Consider the following 24517-nt stretch of genomic DNA (forward strand, 5'->3'; position numbering starts at 1 on the left):
AAATTGAATAACAATGTTATTTTTAGAATTTTCAGTTTAAAAACAAAGATTTTTTTCAAAACAATACTTCTATAGGTAATTATGAAAATCATCGATTTCATTTGGAATTCTTTTCATGGATTTAAAAACATATTTTCTACCAAATTACGCGTGTGTTTCGAAATCCACCAATTTTTAAGAAAAATGATAATTGAAAAAGGGTCAAAATATTTTCTGTCCGCTTTTATTTTATGACTGTTGAATTCCTTATAAAAAATTACTTTAAAACTAATTTTGTGGAATATTTAAATTAGATTTTTCTTATACTTAAAAATATCAATAATAAAAATAACAATAAAAAATTTTTAAAATTATACATTTCATAATTTTTTATTATTTACTTTTTTTTTGTTTAGAAATTTTATTTGTTTAATAATTTTTTCATAAAAAATTTTCCTTTATAGTTTTAATACTTTTCCATAATAATATTTTAAAAAAGTAAGTAAAATAATAAATAATAATAGATATAATAACAATAATAAATAAATAAACAAATAATAAATGTAATAGTAAACAATGAGAGTATAATTGACATTTAATATTTTTGTTCCTCACGTTCATTTCTACTGTACTACGCAAACGGTGCAACCTGATATAGTCGGCCATGGCTAACCTCCCATATTGAGCTGTCAGTTTGCTATGTTTTGGAAAACGCGGATTGATATTCACGCCCATAGAAACATCTAATCGTCATAAGAAAACTTGTTGAATAAAAAATAAATAAAAAATAAATATAAAAAATAAATATAAATAAAAAAAAAATAATATAAATATTATTTTTCCCTAAATCGCCCTTTTTTTCATTTTCAATCTGGATTTTTTTAAATTAATTATCAAAGTCAAAAAATTTCACCAAGGGGGACGAAAAGAGTGGAAGTTGAGGAGAAATCGCTCGCTACGCCTATGCGTACTTTTAAGGAGGAATGGTATAGAAATTCAAAACATTCAGAATCTTTTGATATTTTGGGAAATGATTTGGTTTTATACAGTACGAAAACCTACCACGTCAGTCATATCCCATGAGTGGGAGTGAGACAGACTTATGCGATTCCCATACTTTCCTATGACTGACGGATAGCTTTTCTTACTGTATAATAAAGTTACCCACCAAATTTCAGAATTTTTCACTAAATAGTTTACAAGTTAAAAATTATTTAATTTTACATTACGTCTTATGGGGAAAGCACGAATTTGCATGTTTATCATTAAAAATTTAATACTTAAAACATTCAGATTTTTTTGCAAAAATTGTATCTTGAAGGTCAAGATTTAAGCTTTATTAATCACGAAGGTTCTTTTTTATTCACTAATTAGTTTAAAAGTAATTAATTAGCTTCTGGAAGAAAACTAATTTTATGACAGACAAACAGAGAAAACGTGGCAACACTGTATATAAAGTCTCACATGTGACAGCTGTTTAGTGGTACATAGAACCAAGAGATGGCGCCAAAGGTACCAAAAATGACAAATTTTCATTATTTTTAACCACACAAATGCAAATCATAACACTTGACACTGTTACCAACGATCAAAAAACAAACTATTTGCATTGCGAGGTTGTCACGATTAAACGCTCATTACAAATTGTTATTTGACAATGTTTATAATTAATAACATTAATATTACAGCATAATAAGACACATATATACGTATTAATAGCATTTTTTCAAAGTTTGCAATGGAATACTCGATAAATCCGAAAATAATTTTTAGAAAATTTCAGTAACTTTTATCTTCTTAAGTTTTAAATTCGTACAGACAGTAACAAAAATTATTTTCTGCTTTTATGAAAAAAATTAATTTCATTAATTTATTATCTTTTCCTTATTTAATATATACTTTTTAATATTCATTGATGTCTACTTTTATGATTTCAATAAGAAAAACTGCTATATGTAGTTTAAATAACAAAATTACAAATTCCCCTAAGTGTCACAAACTTTTGGCCCGATTAGGTATACCATTCCTCCTTAAATATTTCCCACCGTGCAGCGTCCTTAAAATAAAACGCAGTGACAGCTATATTTTTCGCGTCATGTGAATTTCATTGTGATTTCAGTGCTAAATTATTAAAATGAAATATTTAAACTACCCCAAGTGCGAAATGCCAAGACTGCAAAAACGGCCCATCATTGGTGCAGTAATGTCTGCCGAGAATTGGCACTTTAATGGCAAAAAATTTGTATCGTTCATGGCAAATTATAATTACCAGTATTGGGGAGTAGCTTGGCTCAATAACGGCACAATATTGGCAAAGTTGATCAATCTTTAATGGCAAAATTCAATTGCCAGTGATGTCACGAAGATCGGACCATTAATGGCACATTAGTGGCACTTTAATGGCAAACATTTTGTATCTTTGATGGCAAATTATAATTGCCAGTATTGGGGCGTAGCTTGGCCCAATAACGGCACATTCACGGCAAAGTTGATCAATCTTTAATGGCAAAAGACAATTGACAGTAATGTGACGAAGATCGGCCCATTAAAGGTACATTAATGGCATTTTAATTTGGTAAAATTTTTTATAAGAATTTAATTTTAAGAAACATTAAGTTATTTAATAAATTATTTATTTTGTATTTAAATAATTGAATAAGCTTGAAAAGGATTCAAATTAAAATATTTGAAACTTTGAATTTTCTATATTTTTAACTGTCAATTTTAAAGAATTAATTTTTTTGAAAAAGTTTAATTAAGTATTAATTTAAAAAAGAAGTTATTAATGTTTTCAAATAATTTTACAATTAAAGAAATTCGTAAATAAATGTAACAGAAACCTTTTTTTGAGTAAAATTTTTCCTTTATTATCTAAAAATTAAGAAATTTTCAATTTCACTTTCAATTAATATTTGCAATTGACAAATAGAATTTATAAACATTTTTTTCCTTTATTTTTTAAAAATCTTTGAATTTTTCTTAAAGCAATTGTAATTAAGAAATAAAAATGATGCAAATTATTTCCTTAAGAAAATTTATTGAATAAATGAATGTTTTTTAAAATTTAATTCTCATAATTCAATTTTAAGAAACATTTAGTTATTCAATAAATTATTTATTTTTGCATTTAAATAATTAAATTCTTGTAGAATTTTCTAGTAAAAATTGATTTCAAAATGGATTCTAGTCAAATTTTTAGATAATAATTAAATATTAAAGATATGCCATGAATTTTGATATTAAAATTTTTTGAAATTCAATTGCCAATGATGTGACGAAGATTGGCCCATTAAAGGCGCATTAATGGCACTTTAATGGCAAAAAATTTATATCGTTCATGGCAAATTATAATTACCAGTATTGGGGAGTAGCTTGGCTCAATAACGGCACAATATTGGCAAAGTTGATCAATCTTTAATGGCAAAATTTAATTGCCAGTGATGTCACAAAGATCGGACATTATAGCACATTATTGGCACTTTAATGGCAAAAAATTTGTATCTTTCATGGCAAATTATAATTGCCAGTATTGGGGTGTAGCTTGGCCCAGGAATAGCACATTAATGTCTATCATTTTGTATCTATGATGGCAAATTATAATTGCCAAAATTGGGACGTAGCTCGGCCCAATAATGGCACAGTATCGGCCAGTGTAGTGTAGCTTATAAGAACCCTTTTGCTTCCTCGACTTCAAGTCAGAGTAGCAGAGTGGTCAGAGTGTTAGGCTGTGGTGCGTCAGGTTCAGGTATCGATCCCCGCAAGAGGTAAGAATTTTTCAAATATTTGTAAGTTTGCGTTTAATTTAGGGAAATAAGCCGTATAAATGTTATAAATTAATTAGTTAATTAAATAAAAAAAAATTTATTTTTATTTTTTTCTAATTTTGTCTACACTGGGGGAGTAATGGCAGCTAATACTGGGCCATTAATGTCTGCTGAGATCTAGCTGCCAATAATGGGCCATTAATGTCTGCCGAGATCTGGCTGCCAATATTGGGCCATTAATGTCTGCCGAGATCTGGCTGCCGACGTCCAACCGCGGTTAACACCACAAGAGTCGGCGCAAAGTCGGGCCAATATTGTCTGCCAAGTCTCGATGCCAGCTTTGCCAATACTGGGCCAGTGTTGGGCCGCGTTGGTTTTCGCACTTGGGACACTGAGAAAACTGGAGAGTCAAATTCAGAGGTTCAAAAAGTGTATGTTTCCTTTGCTTATGAAGAGAGTTAAATAGTCCTTCTAAAATAAATTTTGAATTGATAATGGAAATCTACTTGTATATTCTCTCCCATTATATCTGAGGGTTAAAAGTTGCGCAGAAAATGTGTACGATCTGATGCGTGCGAAATTATTTTTCTGACATTTTATGTATTTAGTTTAGGGGTTAGGTTGCCATATTTATTCATTTCGCGCCAGATAAGGAAGGGATTTCTCAAGATGGTTAATTTGTCCTTCTGTTATAAACTCATTTTCCCTCCAAGAGAAATGGCACGAATATCTGTCAATGGTGTATATGAACATTTAGATTGTTATCCAATAGCTAACTCTCAAATATCAACGATTTGTCCCTCCCCAACTAAAAATAAAATCAGGAATCGTCATGAATGGTCAGAATTTCTGAACATTCCTGAACAGTCTCACCACTTCTGATGTTTTCGAACGTTTCTCACCATTCCTAACCAAATACTTTCCAAGCTCCTCCCACTTTACTCCCACCATTTTCGAAGCTGTGACCATTTCTGAAATTCCTGATCATTTCTGAAATTCTTGACTATTTCTGAAATGTGTGAACACATAACCTATAAAAATTTTAGTACATCTTTCTAATTTTGGTAAAGTCTCATGAAAATTTATATATACATATAAAATCTTTCAAATTTATTTTTTACATTTCAGAATCAAATTGGTATAATTATTGAATTAATTATACAGCAAAAGTAGGTAAATAAATCAAAACATTCGGACCATTCTTTTAACATTATTTAATATATTTATTTAATATATGTATATTTACTTGTAATTATTTAATATAGTTAATTAATAATAAATTTTGTTTCATAATATTAGTAATTTACTATACAAGTACTTATTATGAGAAGTATTTGCATTATAATTGAAATACAGTTAAATTTAAATTATTATAATTCATTAATAGAACAATTTATTACTATAATGATTATTAATAATTTAAATTTAAAATTTATAAAAATTTTAATATTGCATTAATAATTCATTATTATTATAAATTATAATGTTAAATTAAATTAATATTAAATACTAAATTCATTTTAAATGCAGATATAATAATAATAATTATTATTATTAATCTGTATTCGTATTATAGTTTATGAAACATTCCAAATTGTAAAGTTAAGACTTAATTTATTATTCATTCAATTAATAATGTTAATTTTTATTAATTCACATAACCTATTATGACTAAATTGAAATATAATTAATTAATAAAAATTATTTAACAGTTTATTCTGATTTATTGATAATATTGGTAATTTAAGTTTACTATTTTACGGTTGCTCTTTATATAGACAGTTTAATCCAGAAATATGTAAGTCGGTTCGGTAGTCGCAGTCGTTAGGGCAGTTAGTTTAGGCACTAGGTTAGGTCATGCGTCGGGGTTCGATCCCCGTAGGGTCCAAATTTTAATTTAATTCCGGGAATTAGTTTCAAGTTGTTCCGTATATGTAAACAAATTGATATTAATTAATAAAATATATTTTTTAAAATTAATTTGTTGCAACTTTTTGCATATTCTTTAAATAAATAAAACAGAAGTGGCTTAAAAATATGGTCAAAAATGAGATACAAATGGTCTTAAATAGTCACCAAATATGGGCGGGGTCAACAAAGAGGAGGGGATAGTAGCAAACTTGTGACCACTTTAAACTTCCTTCTGATCAGTTGTGATAGATTTCTGACGAGATCCATCCAGGATCGTAAGAAAACTGGATTAAAGTGGTCAGGCGGCCTGACCATTCCTGATTTTATTTTTAGTAGGGAAGTTGGGTCTATGGGTCAGTGCTCAGTGGTCAAGGAGGTGGCGCCAATTCTGGTGGCCGCGGTGAACTAATGAAACTCAAATTACTCCGCTTTAAGGCGGTGTCAAAGTCGATTGGATTTTTGCATTGACCTTCAATGGGAAAATCGCATCGACTTTGACATCCCCTTAAAACTTTAATAAAATAATTTCCTTGCAAAATTATTGTAATTTTGTTTAATTTCTTGCTTAATTTTGTTAATGAACTTAAAAAATATTAATTTTCGCTGGCAGTTACGACGTAAGTTTTTCCATTTTGATGCTCGCACATCAAAACAGGCTGATAATATAACCTCACTTTTTCTTTATTGTAGGCTGCTGTAGGCGCCTTAGACGTTGCGCTTGCGCAATGCACAGATATTAGATTGTCAAGTTCAATATCTAAACGTTATATTCTACAATACACTACATATTAAATCTAAACATCTGATATACTAAGCGTTAAAATCTAGATAATATATTTAAGTATCTCATTTTTAATATCTAATATATTAAGAGTTTTAATATCCATTTTTCTCAGTGTACGTAGAATCGCTTAAAGTCCATTGAAGAGAATACACTGAACTCTTGCTGTAATGGACGTTGCTGTAATGGACTAGTTTGTTGATGAAGTGGTGAGCGGGGAAACGGGGTCGCTGAGCTCGGCGACTAGCGCCACCAACAAAGTACTATTTTTTAAATTTTGCGGGTGCACAGTCTCCCCACTAAAATCTTATTTTCAATTTTTTATTATTTTATGAGCTGTTCAGTCATTTAAAAAAAAATATTTTCCAAAATTATGTTTCCATTCCTTAATTACTTGCTTTTAGTTAAAAATTTGTGCATTTAAAGAAAATAAAAAAAAATTATTTAGAATCTATGTTTTAAATCTTCATACGGCCCTGAATGTTTTGATGACCTTGCTTCAAGGGTACTCTTGCTGTAATGGACCACAGCACATTCGAGTCCATAACAGCAAGAGTTCAGTGTAGCTATTTCTTATTTTTTTCAATTCGCTTTCACAAATTTACTCTGTCGATTTAAAAGAATAGGATTCTGTATTTTTTTAACATTGAGAAGCAAAAAAATTTTGCGCATTCTTACCGGGCATAAAAGGATTGGATTAACAATAATATGGTGTTATTGAACCAATAGCGACAACTAAAAAAATTTTTGTATCATAAAAATGCCCGGGTGTCATTGATTTTTTTCTCCGTGTATTTATTCGAATATTTAATAAACCGATCGGTTTATTAAATGTGCCCTAGTGGTGGCTTTATATTTCTGGTAGGGCCATCACAGGGAATCAAGCTAGAGCCCGATCTTCCATTCCTCGCTATCCGCGAGCGTATGACGAAAAGTGCCGGACCCTATCAGAACCCAACTCAAATTTCTACACGGGAAGTTGAAACTCAGTAATATTGTATTAAATTTATTTTAACTTTTTTCACATATTTAGATTTAGAGAGTAAAGACATCTAATGGCCAAGACATAGAACATGTATAGGACGTCTTTAAGACGTCTTTTTGTACAAGTCTAAAAGACGTCCGCAAAAAGACATCTTTAGGACGTCTTTTGAACAAGTGTGCCCACTGGGAAGTTGGCATACTAATGTATATTTTCTATTTTGCTGCATCACTGAAATAAAAATCTGCAATAACTATCATGGGACATTTTCACGGATGTAATATATTATGTTATCAATTGCTGTGAGGGTGTTATAAGAATCTGAAGCTATTTTATATATTTGAGTGCATTTCCATGGCTACGATATTGAACTTCCACAACAATAAGTAAAGTTAACGTGGTTTCTAGGAGGGAGGTAACGCATGGCCAAACAGGTAGAAAGACAGACAGTTCAGTAAAATAGGGCAGGTGTACTGCAATGGTTTATAGCCGTTTTCATTGGTCAATTGTTTATATTTTAGAAATGAGTTATATTTTTATGTTAATTACAGTTATATATAAGTGCAACGCTATTATACCATCAAAAATAGGTGAATTAGTGTTATTTTAACATAATCTTGTCAAAAATCTTTCAAATTTATTTTCGAAAAATTATTTTTAATTATCGATATATAAAAATTGAACATAAGCAACATTGTAGACCACGTGTTACATAAGTTTTTATACTCTATATTAAATTGATTTATTAAATTTGCAAATATATGTTTTTAAAAATTTATGTTGTCAATTTCTGAGATTAAATAAAATCTGTTTATGAGATGAAAGTAAGTTCAAAAATTTAAACTTACATTTATCGATCAGTTAAAAATATATTTATTACAAATGATTATAATTATTCAATTGAGCTTTAAAACTGTTTTTCTTTGTGGCTTAAACCCTTAAACGAGTAATAGAACATTTTTATAACATATGAATCAGTCTAAATAAAGAATGAAAATAATTATTTATATCTTAAGTCCATTGTATAATTCTACTAGTGAAACATATTTGTTTTCATTGTGAGAACCTAACGTAAAACGCACTATAGTGGTTGTGCATAATTCCTATTGTAATTAAAAAAATTATTTACATTTAGCGTGAATGGACTTATACACCTATTTTTCGAGTAAACAAACTCTGTTTATAACTTAAGCATGCAATCACGATCTAATTGCAAAAAGCGATTAGTATTATTGTGCTTACAGAAGCAGTAAAAAAATCTTTCAAAATTCATAAATTATTAAAATTCTCTTGGAGATTGTCATTAAAAGTAATATTTCTTATGTTTTTTTTGTTATTTGCAGAAAACGAAGTAGTGATTATCGATCACTTGTCGGGACATCGTGTACATTTAAGCAATTTCTTTTGGACTGGAGTAAACGATGCTCCTTCTTGGATAATGCTAAAACAACTTTTATTGTTTTTTGAAAACAAAGGAGTCAATAATTTTTTACCTACTAATACTCTAGATGAAAGTAAAAACGGATTCAATGAAAGTTTATTCAACCCCAATATTCCATTTTGCAAAGCATGTGTAAACTTTAATTCAACTATATCAGAAGGAGAAGAAAATATTGGTGTTCTTATTGGAGATGATCCTGGACCAAGGTAAAATAAATAATACATAAGCAAAATATTACTCCTACTTAAACTAGGGTATTTTGGTTCGAGTTGAGACAGTTTTCACAAACGTCTCAGAGTTACTATACAGGATTGCAGCATGCGCCAGAGTTGAGATAGTGTTGTTCGGAGCCATCGTATTATTAATTTAATATTTATTATAAAAAGTTACTTTTTCAATGTTTGCGTTTATTATGAAGAAAGTAAAAAAAATGTGTGAACATTGCATTATTTTTTTCTTTAAACTTTTTTTGCAGAATTTGATAATTTGAATTGAACAATTGAAGAAACTTATTGGCATTAAATTTTTATTTTTTAAACATTGCAAAATTAGCTTTTACTGTTTTCGTGTACATCAGACATTGAGTGCGCCATATATTACCCGCTTGGGTATCCAACATAGGATACGTTTTAGGCTTGAAGCTTTGTGCCTTAACCACCTCAGCAGTTGAAGACAGATATATGAACCTCTACAAAGTTTACGAACCCACTTGTCAATGAAATGATTTTAACTTAGAAAAATATTATAATAACTTTTATCTTTAACATTTTCTAAGTTCTAGTTTGAAAGAAAAAGACGCCTTTCAGACATCTTAAAGACATCTAAAGAAGACATAGAACATTTTAAGGGCGTCTTTAATCAAACTCAAAAGACATCTGCAAAAAGATATCCTTATGGCTAATACCAAAAGAATAAAAGATGGACATCCATTTTGTTTCTTGAAACCGTTTTTCCCAATTTAAGTGATGCTATAATCAGCTATCGAAAAATACGCTTTAATTATTATTTAAGTTTTAATAAATGTCTGTCTCTTATACCGGTATATAATATTTAATATCTTTATAGATACTGGTTAATCACAATTCTTAAAAGTGAAAAAGGAGTGCCTCCAAAAATTGAGCTGCGGCTAGCACGATTGTATCATTTGGCCTTTAGGAGACAACAACAACTCCACCTCGGTCTTTATGGAAGTGAAAGCCAGCAAATCTTGTACAATAAAACCCTTGCTTTTAATCAAATACAGGAGGGTAAACCTTCATCTGATTATGTGTGTAAAAAGTACTGTTTAATTTATTTTTAGACAGAGATGGGGCACATTTTCTTTTGACCGGGAGAACTTTAACCACTTTTCAAAAATAAAGTTATACAATTGTTCGGATATATACTTATTATAAGCCAATGTAGCTTTTGAAAGTAACTATAAAATTCCTGGTTAATGTTTTATGCGGCATCATATTATACGACATTAAAGAAAGAAATATCATGAAGAAATGGTATTTATGTTCAGTGGAAGATGGAAGGAGACCCATGAACAAGTGTGCTCTATCTCCCAGGCGGAAATTTCCAACCGGCGCGGATCCTAGCCCGTACTGACGCCGGTGTAACTGTACTGGCTCGGAACCGCCTGCCAACCGAATGTGAACGGGCATTCTACCGAATAGTGACTAGGCCAGGAGCGCGCTGGCAACCGGCTCGGAACTGGCATTCTACCGCCCGCTGACCGGCCGGGAGAAGCCGTTCCGTGTATAATTCAACCGGCTGGGACCTGGCACTCTACCGACCGCGGATTTTTCATTTAATAGCCAGCCGAGCGCTGGCATTCTACCGACTGACAACCGGGTCGGATCCAAATGATAATTTCAACAAATATCAATACAAAAAATAATAATTAATTGCAAAAGATAAATACTGATGACAATTCATTGACAGTTCACTTTACACATTTTTTTTTATTTTTTTATATACTTAAACGCAATTTTTTATTACATACACATTTGAAAAATCCTAACGCTTGGAAGGTACGAACCTACGCCTAACCGAATATTTACGCACCGAAATCTCGCACGCTAACCACTATGCTACGCTCGCATGGGACTCTCAAATCTTAAATACTCTCAAGTGTCACAAGCTGAAATAAAACTTGTCGAATAACTACGCGTCAATGCTACAGCTATATTTTTATTATTATATAATATATTAAATAATTGTATCTCAATATAATAATATTGAACATAATAATATTAATAATTTTAATTAATACCACAATAATAATAAATTTATTATTATGGAGATATTATTAATTAACATTAATGTTATTGAGAATTAATAATAAATTATTAACATGAATATTAATATTTATTAATATTTATTAATATTAATAATTTATTATTAATTCTCAATAATATTAATTAATAATATCTTAATAATAATAAATTTATATTAATAGTATAAATTTATTTATAATAATTATAAAGTATAAGTGCACAACAGATTTTTTTAATTGTTTAATTTTGAAAAAACTCTCAATAAATAATTACTTAATATTTTGATTAAATTCATTTATTAATTAATCATTATTTTCTAAAATAATGCAATTAATTATTGTAATAATTATTTAGTTATGACACATTTATTGAAAATAAATTTATAATGTCACAATAAATGACGACGTCCGCAGTCGGATCCGGCCCAATACCGACCCAGTACAGACTTAACATATCCGTCATTCTTCCGACGCCGCAGAAGAATAAGATCCGCCGGCGGAAGAAATCCAGTACCGAGCCAGTACTGACAATAGTGGGAAGACGGTTCCGACAGTCGGAGCATAATCTGTACCGCGCCGGTTGCTTTTTCAGATCCGAATCGGTACAGACCGTCGGTACTTGCGGTCTGTACGGGCGCGGATCCCAGCCGGTTGTAAATTCCGACATTCGTCCGACTTTTCCGCCTGGGCTCTTTTAAAAATTGTTTAACAAAAAATTTTGAATAATTTCATAAAAAATTTTAGGTAACAGTTTCAGTAAATGAAAATAAGGAAAATCATGTTGTAAATAAAAGAAAAACTGTAAAAATGAAGCAAAAATCATCATTGAATTTAATGAGAACAATCAGATTAAGGAGAAAAGAAATGTATCCACTATTTATACAAAGAGAAACATCTTCTGAAAAATCAATGGCTGAAAATATAACAGAGTCTGTCGAAAATGAATTTAATATTTCACAAAGTAAAAGTGGATTATATAATTTACTGTCATCTGTAGGCTTTGACATTCCTGATAATAACAGAGAAGATATTACATCTTTTGAATTAAGTACTCCTTTCTCATCAATTAATTCTGAAAATTCACCTCTGGGAAATTCTAATAAGTTGAAAGTTGAAGAATCGCTATTAAAAGTTACCGCACATGGTGATCCAGAAAACGTGAATTTAGTTCAAGTCAGAATGCAAGATGTTGCTGTCATGGACAACAGTAATTTAAGACTTATTTATTCAGTCCATTTAGGTGGAAAACCAGTTCCAGCCGAAATTGCTGCAAAAGATATGTCTCTGTTATCTTCTCAAGAGGTTGCTCTGGAGCTTGGAACACCGGTTTTAGTTCAAAGTACACGTAAGATATTAAAAATTATTATTATTATTATTTTGTTTTCAATGTTTCAATGTTTCAATGTTTCAATGTTTTCAAAATTTAATTTAGGTATTGAAAGAAAGAAGGTGGACCTTTAAATCTAAAATAATTTTATTTCGGTTCACTATGAGAGGATTTGTTTCAAAATAAAAAATTAAATTTTAAGATTTGAAGATCTGTCACTGATACATTTAATAATCCTTTATTACTTTCGTCTGAATTTTACATCAAGTTTTATAAATAATTATTGAAACATTATTTTTATAATAAAATTTACTATTTTTGATTTTAGCTTATTTAAATACAACAGCACCCCTAGCACTATCAAGAAAAAGAGATGTTTTTATTTTGACGGGAGCGGCTGGAATTTCAATACTTCTTTTTATAATAATAATTATAATTTTAATTCCGGTATTAAAGAAGAAGGGTTCAAAACCAGTTGCTTCATCTGTTAACCAAAATAATATAAAGGAAAATAGAGAATATATACCAAAAAGACTTGATCACGATTATGTAATGTGTACTTCTGAAACTGAGAGAGATGTATGTATTAAGTATTTTTTATTTTATTAGTTACAATAATTATTATTTTAAGATAGTTTAAAACTGACGTTTTTTATAATCATTTTAACTTAAATTTATGATGTTAGCATTTAACAGCTTATTAAATATAATAGAGTTGAAGTTATCGATCACCCCGAGTCAGAGGTGAAAAAAAAGTATTAAATATATTAGTTGGTTTTGTATGGTTCAAATATTTGAACACTTACATTACTATTTGAAACATATAAAAAGATGAAAAATGAATAAATTAATAGAAAATGAATCCTTAATTATCTTCAAAATGTCAATAATAAATAATTATAATCATGAAATAACGTCAGTAGTGATCATATATGGGCAAATCTACAAAAACGGTCGATTTCACGTTACTCCTCATTTATACTGCTTTAATATATAGTTAATTCTATTTAATTTTTGTCTTGTTTTGAATATCATTTTGATAAGCTTTTAACCCCTTAACTGTTTGAGGAAAATACAACATGATTGTCCCAAAATGCCCAGCGGAATCTGATACTTTTTCAAATAGTATAATATATTTAAATTATAACTAATTATTCAATTATTTTCTAAAATATCATTAATGACCCTTATAATTTCTTATAATATTGATATAAAGAAAAATATCTATCAACTTATATACAAATTATATTTATTTTGAGTGATAGTGAGCACGACCCACGGGTGGGTCGGAAACAGTTATGGCCATACTTTTTCACGACCCACCCGTGGGTCGGAAACAGGCAACGGGTTAAAAGAAAAAAGTTTATAAAATTATAATTTTTATACTCTTTTGTATTAAGAAATTATTCTTGAACTAAAAGAGTCAAATTTCGCAAATTTATTTCTTACTCTGGATTGTTTTACTTTTAACGTGTATAATTTTTTCAGCATAACACGAAATTAAAACTCGAAATGAATAATTCTTCTAATATTAAAGAATGCATTATATGTAGAAAAAAATATGTGCTTCTTATAATTGAAACTAAATAGTAACTGTTCGAAAATTGTTACTTAAATTTATGAGTTAAAGAAAGTTTTGAAGGTTTTTTCATTCTGTGATTTTAGCGATAATACAATTCTAGTTTTTTTTGCATCAGCATATTATTTATGAAAAACGAATAACTTGAAAACTTATCAAATTGCGTGCTTTTAAAAAATAATATAATACAACAATATTTTTGTTGAAACGTGAACGACTTTAAGTTTTGAGTATTTTTAATGGCACACTTACAGATTGAAGAATAATGGGTTAAATATTTATGTGAACGATAGATATTTTTGTCAATAATATTATTTCCAAGCGCTAAAAATTTACTCCAAATGAAACATTTAAAAACGTTAAATGTACAATTTTTTAACAACTTTCATTATTAAAATAATCGACCTAAATTTATCTAAAGTTTTAATAATTTAAGTATGGCCTCTAAATAAAATGAGTGCTTGTAATATAAAAATCTTTGCTCGTATATTTGCCCATATATCAAAAATTCTAGTGAATTTATTTTTACTAGGGGTGACAAAGTAACTCAGTTGCTTCATTTTAGAATTTAATAATTTAAATGGTCAGGTTCCCCATAGTAAAGTATGTGGGACAATTTAACACACTAAATCATATTATTTTAAGGCATTAGCTGCTTTTTGTATTTTCTGTTAAAATTTATTCACAGCGACTCTAAAATTTTCGTTTTTTAGACAATTGCAACCAGCCAATCTTATTCACCAAATAGTCGTTACGTTAATATGATAACACCAAACAATTCAGACTCATTAGAAGATTCAAGCAATGATAATACAACTGAAAATGTCATTTGTTCTAAAAACAATTTACTTTCTAAACATAATACTCCTGTCTATCAAAACAAGAATACATCAGTAATAGAAAAACATAGGTAAATTCTTTCAAAATAAAGTTTCAACTACTGTGAAATAACTAGCAAATTATTTAATACTTATTAAAATGTAAATAATAAAAATGCAAAGTCGATCACTTTCATGGTTGTCATTAATGATTATTTAACAAGTAATCTAGCTTCAAGAAACGACAATGTTAGGAGCAATAAATAATATAACTTTATATTTAGATATGAAGATAAAGGAATGACGACAGATACGGATCCTGATCGTCCCAAAACATATGCAAAATCCAACATATCTGTAACTGATGACGTACAAAAGTCAGTAGATAAAAAAGATGCAACTTCACCATGTTCATATTTGTCTATGAAATCATGCAAGAAATTTCCTACGGTGAAAAGCGTAGAGCCTTTGTCAAAAGTGTTGGAATCAATGGCGGTGAGTATTTTAATTAACCAAAGTACTAAAATCCTTGAAGTTTGTAATATAGATACTATACTAAAAACGTAATCGCAAAACAACGGAAATTTAGTCAGAATTTCTTACGTTTCTATATTGTTTTTGTTACGATTGCAGTCTCAGAATATCACCCTAAGTCTGATGTAGTCAGACAGTAAAAAAAGAAGTATTGAGTGGAGCGTTTAGGAATTGAGTGAAGCTCTGAGACAATACGGATTCGAGTAAAAACCGTATTGGGACGTTTGACTCAATCTTTTTTTCATCCGCCGAATACGGTCTTATTTTAGCATTAAAATTAAAATCACATGAGCAGAGTACACATTATAAATTGAAAGCACAATTGTCCTGGAATGTAAAAATGCCGATTTCGATAAGAAACTGTGAATATTTGTTAAAAATTGGTAAAAGCAAAGTTTGACAAGCGCGACTGAATTTACCATGTGAATAAATGAATTGGTAAGTTTAAATGGACGAAAAGAAATCTACTGTTACCGACAGAAAGTTCCTAGAGAATTGTTAAACAATGAAATTTCATTGTTTTGTTGAATTTCCACAATTCTCTAGGAACTTTCTGTCGGTAACAGTAGATTTCTTTCAGTCCATTTCGTCCATTTAAACTTACCACTTCATTTATTCACATGGTAAATTCAGTCGCGCTTATCAAACTTTGCTTTTACCAATTTTTAACAAATATTCACTGCTTCTTATCGAAATCGGCATTTTTACATTCCAGGACAATTGTGCTTTCAATTTATAATGTGTACTCTGGTCTTGTGATTTTAATTTTAATGCTAAAATAAGACCGTATTCGGCGGATGAAAAAAAGATTGAGTCAAACGTCCCAATACGGTTTTTACTCGAATTCGTATTGGCTCAGAGCTTCACTCTATTCCTAAACGCTCCACTCAATACTTCTTTTTTTACTGGGAAAGCATCAAAAGTAGTCAGATTTTTTTTTGGGTCTTCGACCATTTTTTCCTTGATTTATAATCAACCCTTATAAAATTCAGGGACAACTACCTGTTTATAAATGTTTAAAATAATATTAATTATATTTATTTCAACATTATACTTATTTTTCGTGCACTTAATACATTTCTGTTTTTATCACATATACAATATAAGTTTGGTAATATAAATTCGAAAATGATATAGGTATCCATTTTTATAATGTAACAGTCATGCTTTTCAATATAGTTTATAACTTTTTCAAGTAAAATTATTCTACGATAAATTTTAGATATTTGTAATCATGAAACATTATACATATTCTAAGTTTTATTATTTTAAACTTTTATTGTTTAAATTAAAAGATTTTTAAGTCATACCAATTTGAATCCCACATGATAATAGATCCCTAGGCCCATTGTTGAAATAGGGTTCGCATTATGAATTTGAAAGGCAGTCTAATGCCATTTTGAATTTTGTAAATATAAATTCAAATTCATAATCAGCAACCTCAAAAACCCCCGAGTAATAAGTTTCAAGTGATTTCAACTAAATTATAAAAATACAACCGCCATTTTTCGTATTTTTATTTTTTTTCTCAAAAAAGTAATCTGCGACATATTGCAGATTCGATGTCAAAATCATTTTAAAATTAAAATCCACTAATATTCTTTCCCTCTGTTTTTACGTATTATAGTCTGTTTCCCTAATGTATTGCAAAAAACTTGAAGATTAAAAATTGCACGGCTGTTACAAACTTTTTGATAACCCTTTCTTGTAGGATTTTTGACGTAGAATTCGAATCTGACCTTGAAAATGTCCAATTGGCTCTAGTTTTCAAACAAATTAACATTTTAAATACCAAAAAACGTGTTATTGGCACTTTTTGAACAGCTATAAAACGACAATAAAGCGACGGAATAAATGTATCTATACATAGGACGAAATGAAAGCATAAACAACCCAGTGAGAAATGATAAAGGTCTGACCGACGTCTAAATGGGTCTTTTTAGACCTTTCAGACGTCGGTCAGACCTTTAATTTCTCACTGGGAATGCTCTTCAAGATCCAAAATAAAAAAACTAGGTTCCAGGCAATTAAACAACTGCGAGGTTCTACAAGAAATGTACAAAAAAGTATTCTATACACAATTCGTGTGCGCTCCGATACAAAAACCTGATATAATTTTTTTAATTTGACCGGAATCTAGTTTTTTGATTTTGAGTCTTGAAGAACACTCCCCAGTCGAAATTTCAGCCCTACTTTCACCCTGAATTTTCAGGGTCTATTGAGTGTTAGGAGTAGTAAAGTAGGGTCTAATTCTAATACAATTAGACCCTACTTTGACTCCCAAAATAGGCGGAAATTTGCCAATCTTCCATTTAGAGAAGCAAAGGAGGGTCTACTTCTAAGAAACCTATACCGTACTTTTAAACCTCGTAGACCCTACTTTCATACTCCTAGACCCTACATTCTAAAAGAAAATTTTAAATTATTTTTTAATGAATTACTTGAAACACTGCAAATGCAAAAAGTACTCCAAATTCATAAATACTGATGTGTTTTATAGCGTCTATATACACTTCGTGTATATAGACGCTATAAAACACATAAAATTCCACTTTTACTCATCCCTAGTGCTTCAATTGAATCTGAGCAAATCTTCAAATTTTTCTTTTTCTAATTGTAGGGTCTAGGAGTATGAAAGTAGGGTCTACGAGGTATAAAAGTACGGTATAGGTTTCTTAGAAGTAGACCCTCCTTTGCTTCTCCAAATGGAAGATTGGCAAATTTCAGCCTATTTTGGGAGTCAAAGGAGGGTCTAGTTTTTAAAAATTGTATTGAAATCAGACCCTACTTTACGACTGCTAAACCTGAATAAGCCCTACATTTTCAGAGGCTAAGTAGGGTCTAAATTTCGACTCGGGCTGTTTAAGCTTTCATTTCGTCCTATGCAGACAAATTTATTCCGTCGCTTAATTGTTGATGAAGTGAACGAGGTCAAAAAACTTAATCTTCAGGTATCAGGTTGAAAGTTGTCACAAACTTTCGTCCTATGCAATTCACTTTAGATTTAGTTGTAGCGAAATTTCTAATTTAATCCGAAAAATTGTTCACTTCCTAATTATTGGTTTATGTATTTCTCTCTATCTGGTTCAATTACTGTGCGTTTTTAGCAACTGCCCTTGATATACCAAGAGTAGCATACTCAAGACAATGCAGCATATCTCACTTATGCAAACAATCAGAGAACCACCCTATTATTTATCAATTACGGCTCAGATAAAATTCCAACAGATGGTGTGACGGTTTACATTGTAACAAATAGGGACAAGAAGGACTTCTTTTTTTACAGTTCAGAGGACGTCCGTAAAAAGACAGCCTTAGGACGTTTTTAGAGCAAATGTGCATATATAATAGGATAATAGTTCTATATTAGAGGTGTGCATTTAATCGAGTCAAATCGAAAATTATTCGACTCGACAAAGAAAATTCGAATCGAACTACCAATTCGAAATTTCGAATTTCGAATTGGCCGATTTGAAAATCAGAGTTTACAATTGTACAACTCAACTCGGTTATTTTATTCGCACAATTATTTTGACAGAAATCCTAACCTAAAATTAGTAGGCTGGTATTCATAATACAGCTATCTAGTACTTAGAAACTTTTTCTTAAAAATGTCAAATCAAATTCTAGAATGGCAAACTCGAATTCACCTCTTCCCCTCTCTCTCTCTCTCTCTCTCTCTCTCTCTCTCTCTCTCTCTCTCTCTCTTCGAGTCTTCAAGGTCAACAATGGAGAAATTAATTTTTTTGTTTGATTTTTCATTTTGTAAAAAAACGTTTTTTGGACATAACTTAAAAAAATGTTAGGACACCTATTAATGTTTTTCTTTAGTTTTCTAGAGTTTTTTAGATGCATCTTTTGGTCCCTAATTGAACATTTTTCGTCCATATTAAGGTAATTTTAATTAATTTAATTTTAATTTAATTTGAATTTTCTGACTCTCTTACTCTTATGTGTTACCATGTCAACCTGCAGGCAGGCAGGCAGTAGGAGCTGTGCTAGCGCCTTTAACCGGAGACTTTTTTGAAAATTTTGTTGAAAAACGCAGAAGTAACTTTAAAATTATCGTTACCAAATTGTAGAGCATTAAAAAACGATTCGATTGACCTATTTTTGAATCTAATTCGATAATAAATAAATTGTTTATAAATAAATTCGATAATAATAAACCAAAAATTTTGGAAAATGACATTTTCTCAACTTTTGTGTTTAAAAATTTTTGTTTAACTATTAAATTATTGTAACTATCTTGTAGGGTATATAAAAATACATTGATTGATCCAAAATCCAATCACTTTTACCATATTTTTAAAGAGTAATTAATATATTTCTATTATTTTTATCTCTATGAGGAAGTACAGTGTTCATGAAATGAGTACCAAAATTATAAAAAAATATACAACTTAGCAGCGGTTTTTAATTATATATTAGCGAAATTATATATAAGCGAAATATTTTCTTCACTTTCAACACATTATTGGTATTTGTATGTTATTTATATATTAAAATTATAGAATAATTAATTGTGCGAATAAAGTAACCGAGTTGAGTTGTACAATTCGAAACTCCAATTTTCGAATTGGCTAGTTCGATTCGAATTTACTTTCGATTCGAATCGGCCAATTCGAAATTCGAAACTTTGAATTTCGAATTGGTAGTTCGATTCGAATTTTCTTTCGATTCGAATCGGCCAATTCGAAGTTCGAAACTTCGAATTGGTATTTCGATTCGAATTTTGCACACCTCTATTCTATATGTATGTTCAGCTTTGTCAAATGTTCTACGGCTTGTGAAATTCGTGTTCTCAGAACATTGTTTAAATGTCTAAATGTTTAAAGTGTGCTCATACTGTCCTTTAACGCATATATCAAAGTTTTAAAATACTCAAATCTGTGTTTAAGCAAAATCAAACCTCTATCACATTTTTGACAGAGAAGTTAAAAATCAATCCTCAGAAATTGCAATTTAAAGAAAGTACATTAAATAATTAAAATATGAATTTATCACTCGCAATAATTTATAATAAAGATGACAATTAAGATCACTCTAAGTTAAATTTGACAAAAAATCACTATTCTGTTATTGTTGAAACAAAGGAAAAATGATTTTATTCATTTGACTTGACTCGGAATGACGGATATTATCATCTCTACAATTAAAATTTATATTTTTTTGCAGGACTTGTAGAAAAACGGATAACGTAATAAAACATAAATGGACGTTATCATAAATTTTATAATAATTTACTTAAAAATAATTTAAAAATTTTTTAAATTTAAAAAGATTTTGTCCTTTTTAAATAAATAGTGTATTTTCATCCTTCAACAAGACATCTAAGATAACCATTGTAAGCATAAATTGTTATTTCTTAAAAATTTTAAATAAAGAAAGTTTCCTTTTAGTACAGTCAATCTAGCCTGAAAAAGACGTTTTTTTGGAAAAAATACCTTACTTGAGATTATTTCATAAATCGTTAGTGGAACATGTGACCAGCTTAAAACCAAAAAGTTGGGACACTCCCCCTTGGGGAGGGGGGAGAAACTCAAAATTTCTTTGGATTTGATTTTGTACGAAAACCGTAAGTCGTACTGAAAAATTTCTTAAATAAAAGTTGTAGAGAACAAATTTCTCTACATTGTATCTCATTGGGCCCCTACTGTACAACTTAATGTGCGAAAGCTATAGGGGGCGCCAAAGTTGCAAAGAATCCGTTTTTCCCCTTTTTCTTATAAAAAAACCATTTTTGCGTTTTAGTGTAAATAGAAAAGTTGTAGAGCTTATAAAAACCTACAAAATTTATATACATAATTTTTTTCTACGTTGCACTCTTTCGGAGGTACAGTCTACTTATTAATTGTTACGTATAGATAATCCATATAACACAAGACCACAAAATATTTTTAATGAAATATTGACTGGACCATGTCTTTTATATGTATTTGGGGCCCCTGAAATCGAATCCGAACACAGTTTCCGCCATCACGTCAAATTTCTTTAAAATGGCGGATCCAATATGGCTGTAGAATTTTAAAAAAATTTATCAGATTTTTAATTTTTAAAAACTAAGGAGAAATTCGTATTAAGCGACCCCAAAAACCCTCAAGTAAGAAGTTTTTAGGAAATGTGATAAATTTTTTTAAAATTCGACAGCCATATTGGATCCGCCATTTTGAAGAAATTTGACGTGATTTTTCTATTTACACTAAAACGCAAAAATGGTTTTTTTATACGAAAAAGGGGAAAAACTGATTCTTTGCAATTTTGGCGCCCCTTAGCTTTCGCACATTAAGTTGTACAGTAGGGGCCCAATGAGATACAATGTAGAGAAATTTGTTCTCTACAACTTTTATTTAAGAAATTTTTCAGTACGACTTACGGTTTTCGTACAAAATCAAATCCAAAGAAATTTTGAGTTTCTCCCCCCTCCCCAAGGGGGAGTGTCCCAACTTTTTGGTTTTAAGCTGGTCACATGTTCCACTATCGATTTATGAAATAATCTCGAGTAAGGTATTTTTTTCCAAAAAAATGCCAGATTGACTGTATTACTATTTCGCGAGCATATATTTTTCTTGTATTTTATCGTCTATATTATAACCAGTATGAAAGCTGAAATATTTATCAAGTACACAGCATGCTTTGAATTAAAACACAAATAGTTGTCCAAAGTAAAAATACTTTAGACATTTTTCAATGTTCTAGAACCCTTTTTTGGTATTTGAGAAGCAATTGCCCAACGTTGAGAATTCATTGATGCAACCTATTGGACTCGACATTCTTGTCATAGATGTATTGGTATTTTTTATGGTTTAATAAATTCAGATGGTATTTTATTGAAAATATCTTTGTGCAGGATTCAGCATAGTATATGTTATATATCGTTTCCATAGAACGATCGACGATAAATGATCAAATAATCTTATAGAATTTTAACAAACAATTGAATCTATATGGTTCCTGTAAAAGAAATAAATGTTATTATGCAGACGAAGGAGGTAGACATAGAATTGGATTCACTAGATCAACAGGCAACGAAGGTACCTGGAAGTGAAATAGTAAGGAAGTTCTGGAGTAAATTCTACAGTTCAAGAGATGATCCTGGCGCAATAGGTCCAATTGTTTGGAATTTGAAAAGCAACAATTGTAAAGAAAGTACGTAAATTTCCTAATAATATTATAGCGTTTTGTAACCATACAAGAATCGTAGTACTACGATCTGATTCGATTGTTTAGAATATTACATCTAAACTATAATAATTATTCTATCTGTACTTTTTGTAACACATTCCCAGGTAACAATCGTGGGTCCCATACTTGACTCACTTTTCAGATACTTGCTGCAATATTGTAATAAGATTGTAGCTTGCCGTGAATGATGTTTTTCGGGCATATGCGCTCACTATTATTGTTATCTAGAATTGCAATATAATTTAAAGAATTCATATTGTTCTAGTTGGACAGGCTAGACAAAGACTACATGAACTTTTAGAAGATTCTTGGACCAATGCGGGAAAAGAGACAGAAATAAAAAACTTTGTATCTTATCAACATCATCCTGCATCAGAAGAAGCAGTTACTAACGCCACTCATTTGTCGCAATTACCAACAAATTTTTTAAGATTAAGGTAACATTACTGGTTTCTGCTTTCTCATAGGAAGCTTTATAGTGATGTCGATTTCCGAATTTCTTTAATTTGGGACCGTTCATAAATATTACAGCGTATGGGGTCACTGATTTTTATGTTTTTTAAAAGGTATTTTCGTTATAATAAACAACATTATGCTTATTATCTTATAGGGATAGTTCAAGTCACATGGTGTCTACTTCACAACCAAACGCAAATGTAAAGTCTACAAAATTAGATGAATCAGTTCAAGATACCAGTAGAGTTGAGCAACATTGCAGCGGTACATGGGGAACGCGACCACTAAGTGCTGGCCCATTTCACAGACCAAATTTATCGGACATAAGTAAAATGTGTGTGTCAACAAATTCTAATTTACCATCTGAAGATCCTGCAGTAACAATAATTGATGCTATTAAACAGGAGTTAACAAAATTTGCTAGTAAATAATATATTTCACAGATTACGAAAGTGTCCATACCAACATCAGGGTTCATAAAAGCAATTTTTTGTTTTAGAGTAATCAATAGAATTAGGATGCTAAATAACTATGATCGTTTTATCTTCTCTATTTATTGTTAAAGGAAGAAATATATAAATAAGCCAAAGAGATTAATACCATTTTAAAAGTAAATATATACTAAACTATTAAAACTTTACATAAATATTTATACATACCAAATCACTTTTGATGGATGCAAAAACAAAAAATTATAAAACTTTTCAATCGTTATATGAATTCCTCCAATGAAAGACTTAAGAATAAAAGACTAACTTGTTTAAATTAAATTGTAATGTTTTATATAATAAAGTATCAACTTGACTGACTTTGATATTATATAATACTTGTGAAGTTGTTTATTTCTTCATTGTGACCTAACCCGAAAATTTATTGCTTTAGGGGAGGAGAATATATCATGCAGAGTTATTAAGATTTCAAATTTAAAAAATTAAATGTGATTGGTTTAAGTCTTACCTTTGTTATAGGTTTCACTGTTATATCAGCATAGAGACATCCTTCTATGGATGAGGTGACTGATATGCAACGCTTTTATTACGAAAATGCATTTAATATAAAGTGACTGTGAAGGATCTTGCTCTGATGATGGATAGGACTTTATCATGAATTATCATGTTTGTGGAATTTCACATAAAACCTTTATGACCTTACAACAGTTGAATAGAATTAAAGATTTGCTCCCAACTGCAACTAGTACTTTGTTAGTTAAATCACTTATTCTTTCTCTTTTTGATTATTATTGTCTAGCGTTTATGATGATATCAGCAATGACTTAAATCAAACATTGGAAAGATCCTAAGTATGAAAATGTAACGCCTAACACAATGTAGAATTAAATCTGGTTTGTTAAGTGTTGCAACTTATTATTAGGTATTTATTAGTATTATTTTCTTTGCAGTTTTTGTATTAGTAGAAAATGAGTTATAACGTAATTATTCCTTGAAGGGCTTATTATCCTTAGAAACGTTAATATTTTTAAAATGAATAAATGTTATC

The 24517-nt window shown here is 29.9% G+C and overlaps 1 protein-coding gene across 7 annotated transcripts; it reads left to right on the forward strand.

Annotated features, from left to right (window-relative positions):
- Positions 1 to 1266: 1266 nt before the first annotated feature.
- Positions 1267 to 23824, forward strand: LOC122506043. Of its 7 annotated transcripts, none has more exons than XM_043618027.1 (11): positions 7864 to 8007; positions 8761 to 9064; positions 9924 to 10125; positions 11866 to 12466; positions 12777 to 13027; positions 14741 to 14937; positions 15130 to 15340; positions 22363 to 22528; positions 22830 to 23001; positions 23175 to 23443; positions 23520 to 23824. In XM_043618027.1, the coding sequence occupies exons 1-11, from the start codon at positions 7896 to 7898 to the stop codon at positions 23522 to 23524; spliced, it is 2490 nt and encodes an 829-aa protein (XP_043473962.1). In that variant the 5' UTR covers positions 7864 to 7895; the 3' UTR covers positions 23525 to 23824. The 7 variants fall into 7 exon arrangements, with proteins under 7 accessions (XP_043473998.1, XP_043473971.1, XP_043473990.1 ...); XM_043618042.1 differs by having other exon boundaries at positions 23175 to 23354; XM_043618063.1 differs by lacking the exon at positions 7864 to 8007 and adding an exon at positions 1267 to 1491 and having other exon boundaries at positions 23175 to 23824.
- The last annotated feature ends 693 nt before the right edge of the window (positions 23825 to 24517 follow it).

The sequence above is a fragment of the Leptopilina heterotoma genome, unplaced genomic scaffold (genome assembly GCF_015476425.1).
Source record: "Leptopilina heterotoma isolate Lh14 unplaced genomic scaffold, ASM1547642v1 Lhet_113, whole genome shotgun sequence".
Taxonomy (NCBI): Eukaryota; Metazoa; Arthropoda; class Insecta; order Hymenoptera; family Figitidae; genus Leptopilina; species Leptopilina heterotoma.

Excerpts from the sequence above, each read along its gene's own strand:
- LOC122506043 (XM_043618018.1), top strand. The coding sequence starts at position 7,896 with ATGGTTTATAGCCGTTTTCATTGGTCAATTGTTTATATTTTAGAAATG. Across the intron at positions 9,065-9,923 it reads GGAGATGATCCTGGACCAAG|ATACTGGTTAATCACAATTC; the intron begins GTAAAATAAATA and ends ATATCTTTATAG. Across the intron at positions 22,529-22,829 it reads AAGCAACAATTGTAAAGAAA|TTGGACAGGCTAGACAAAGA; the intron begins GTACGTAAATTT and ends ATATTGTTCTAG.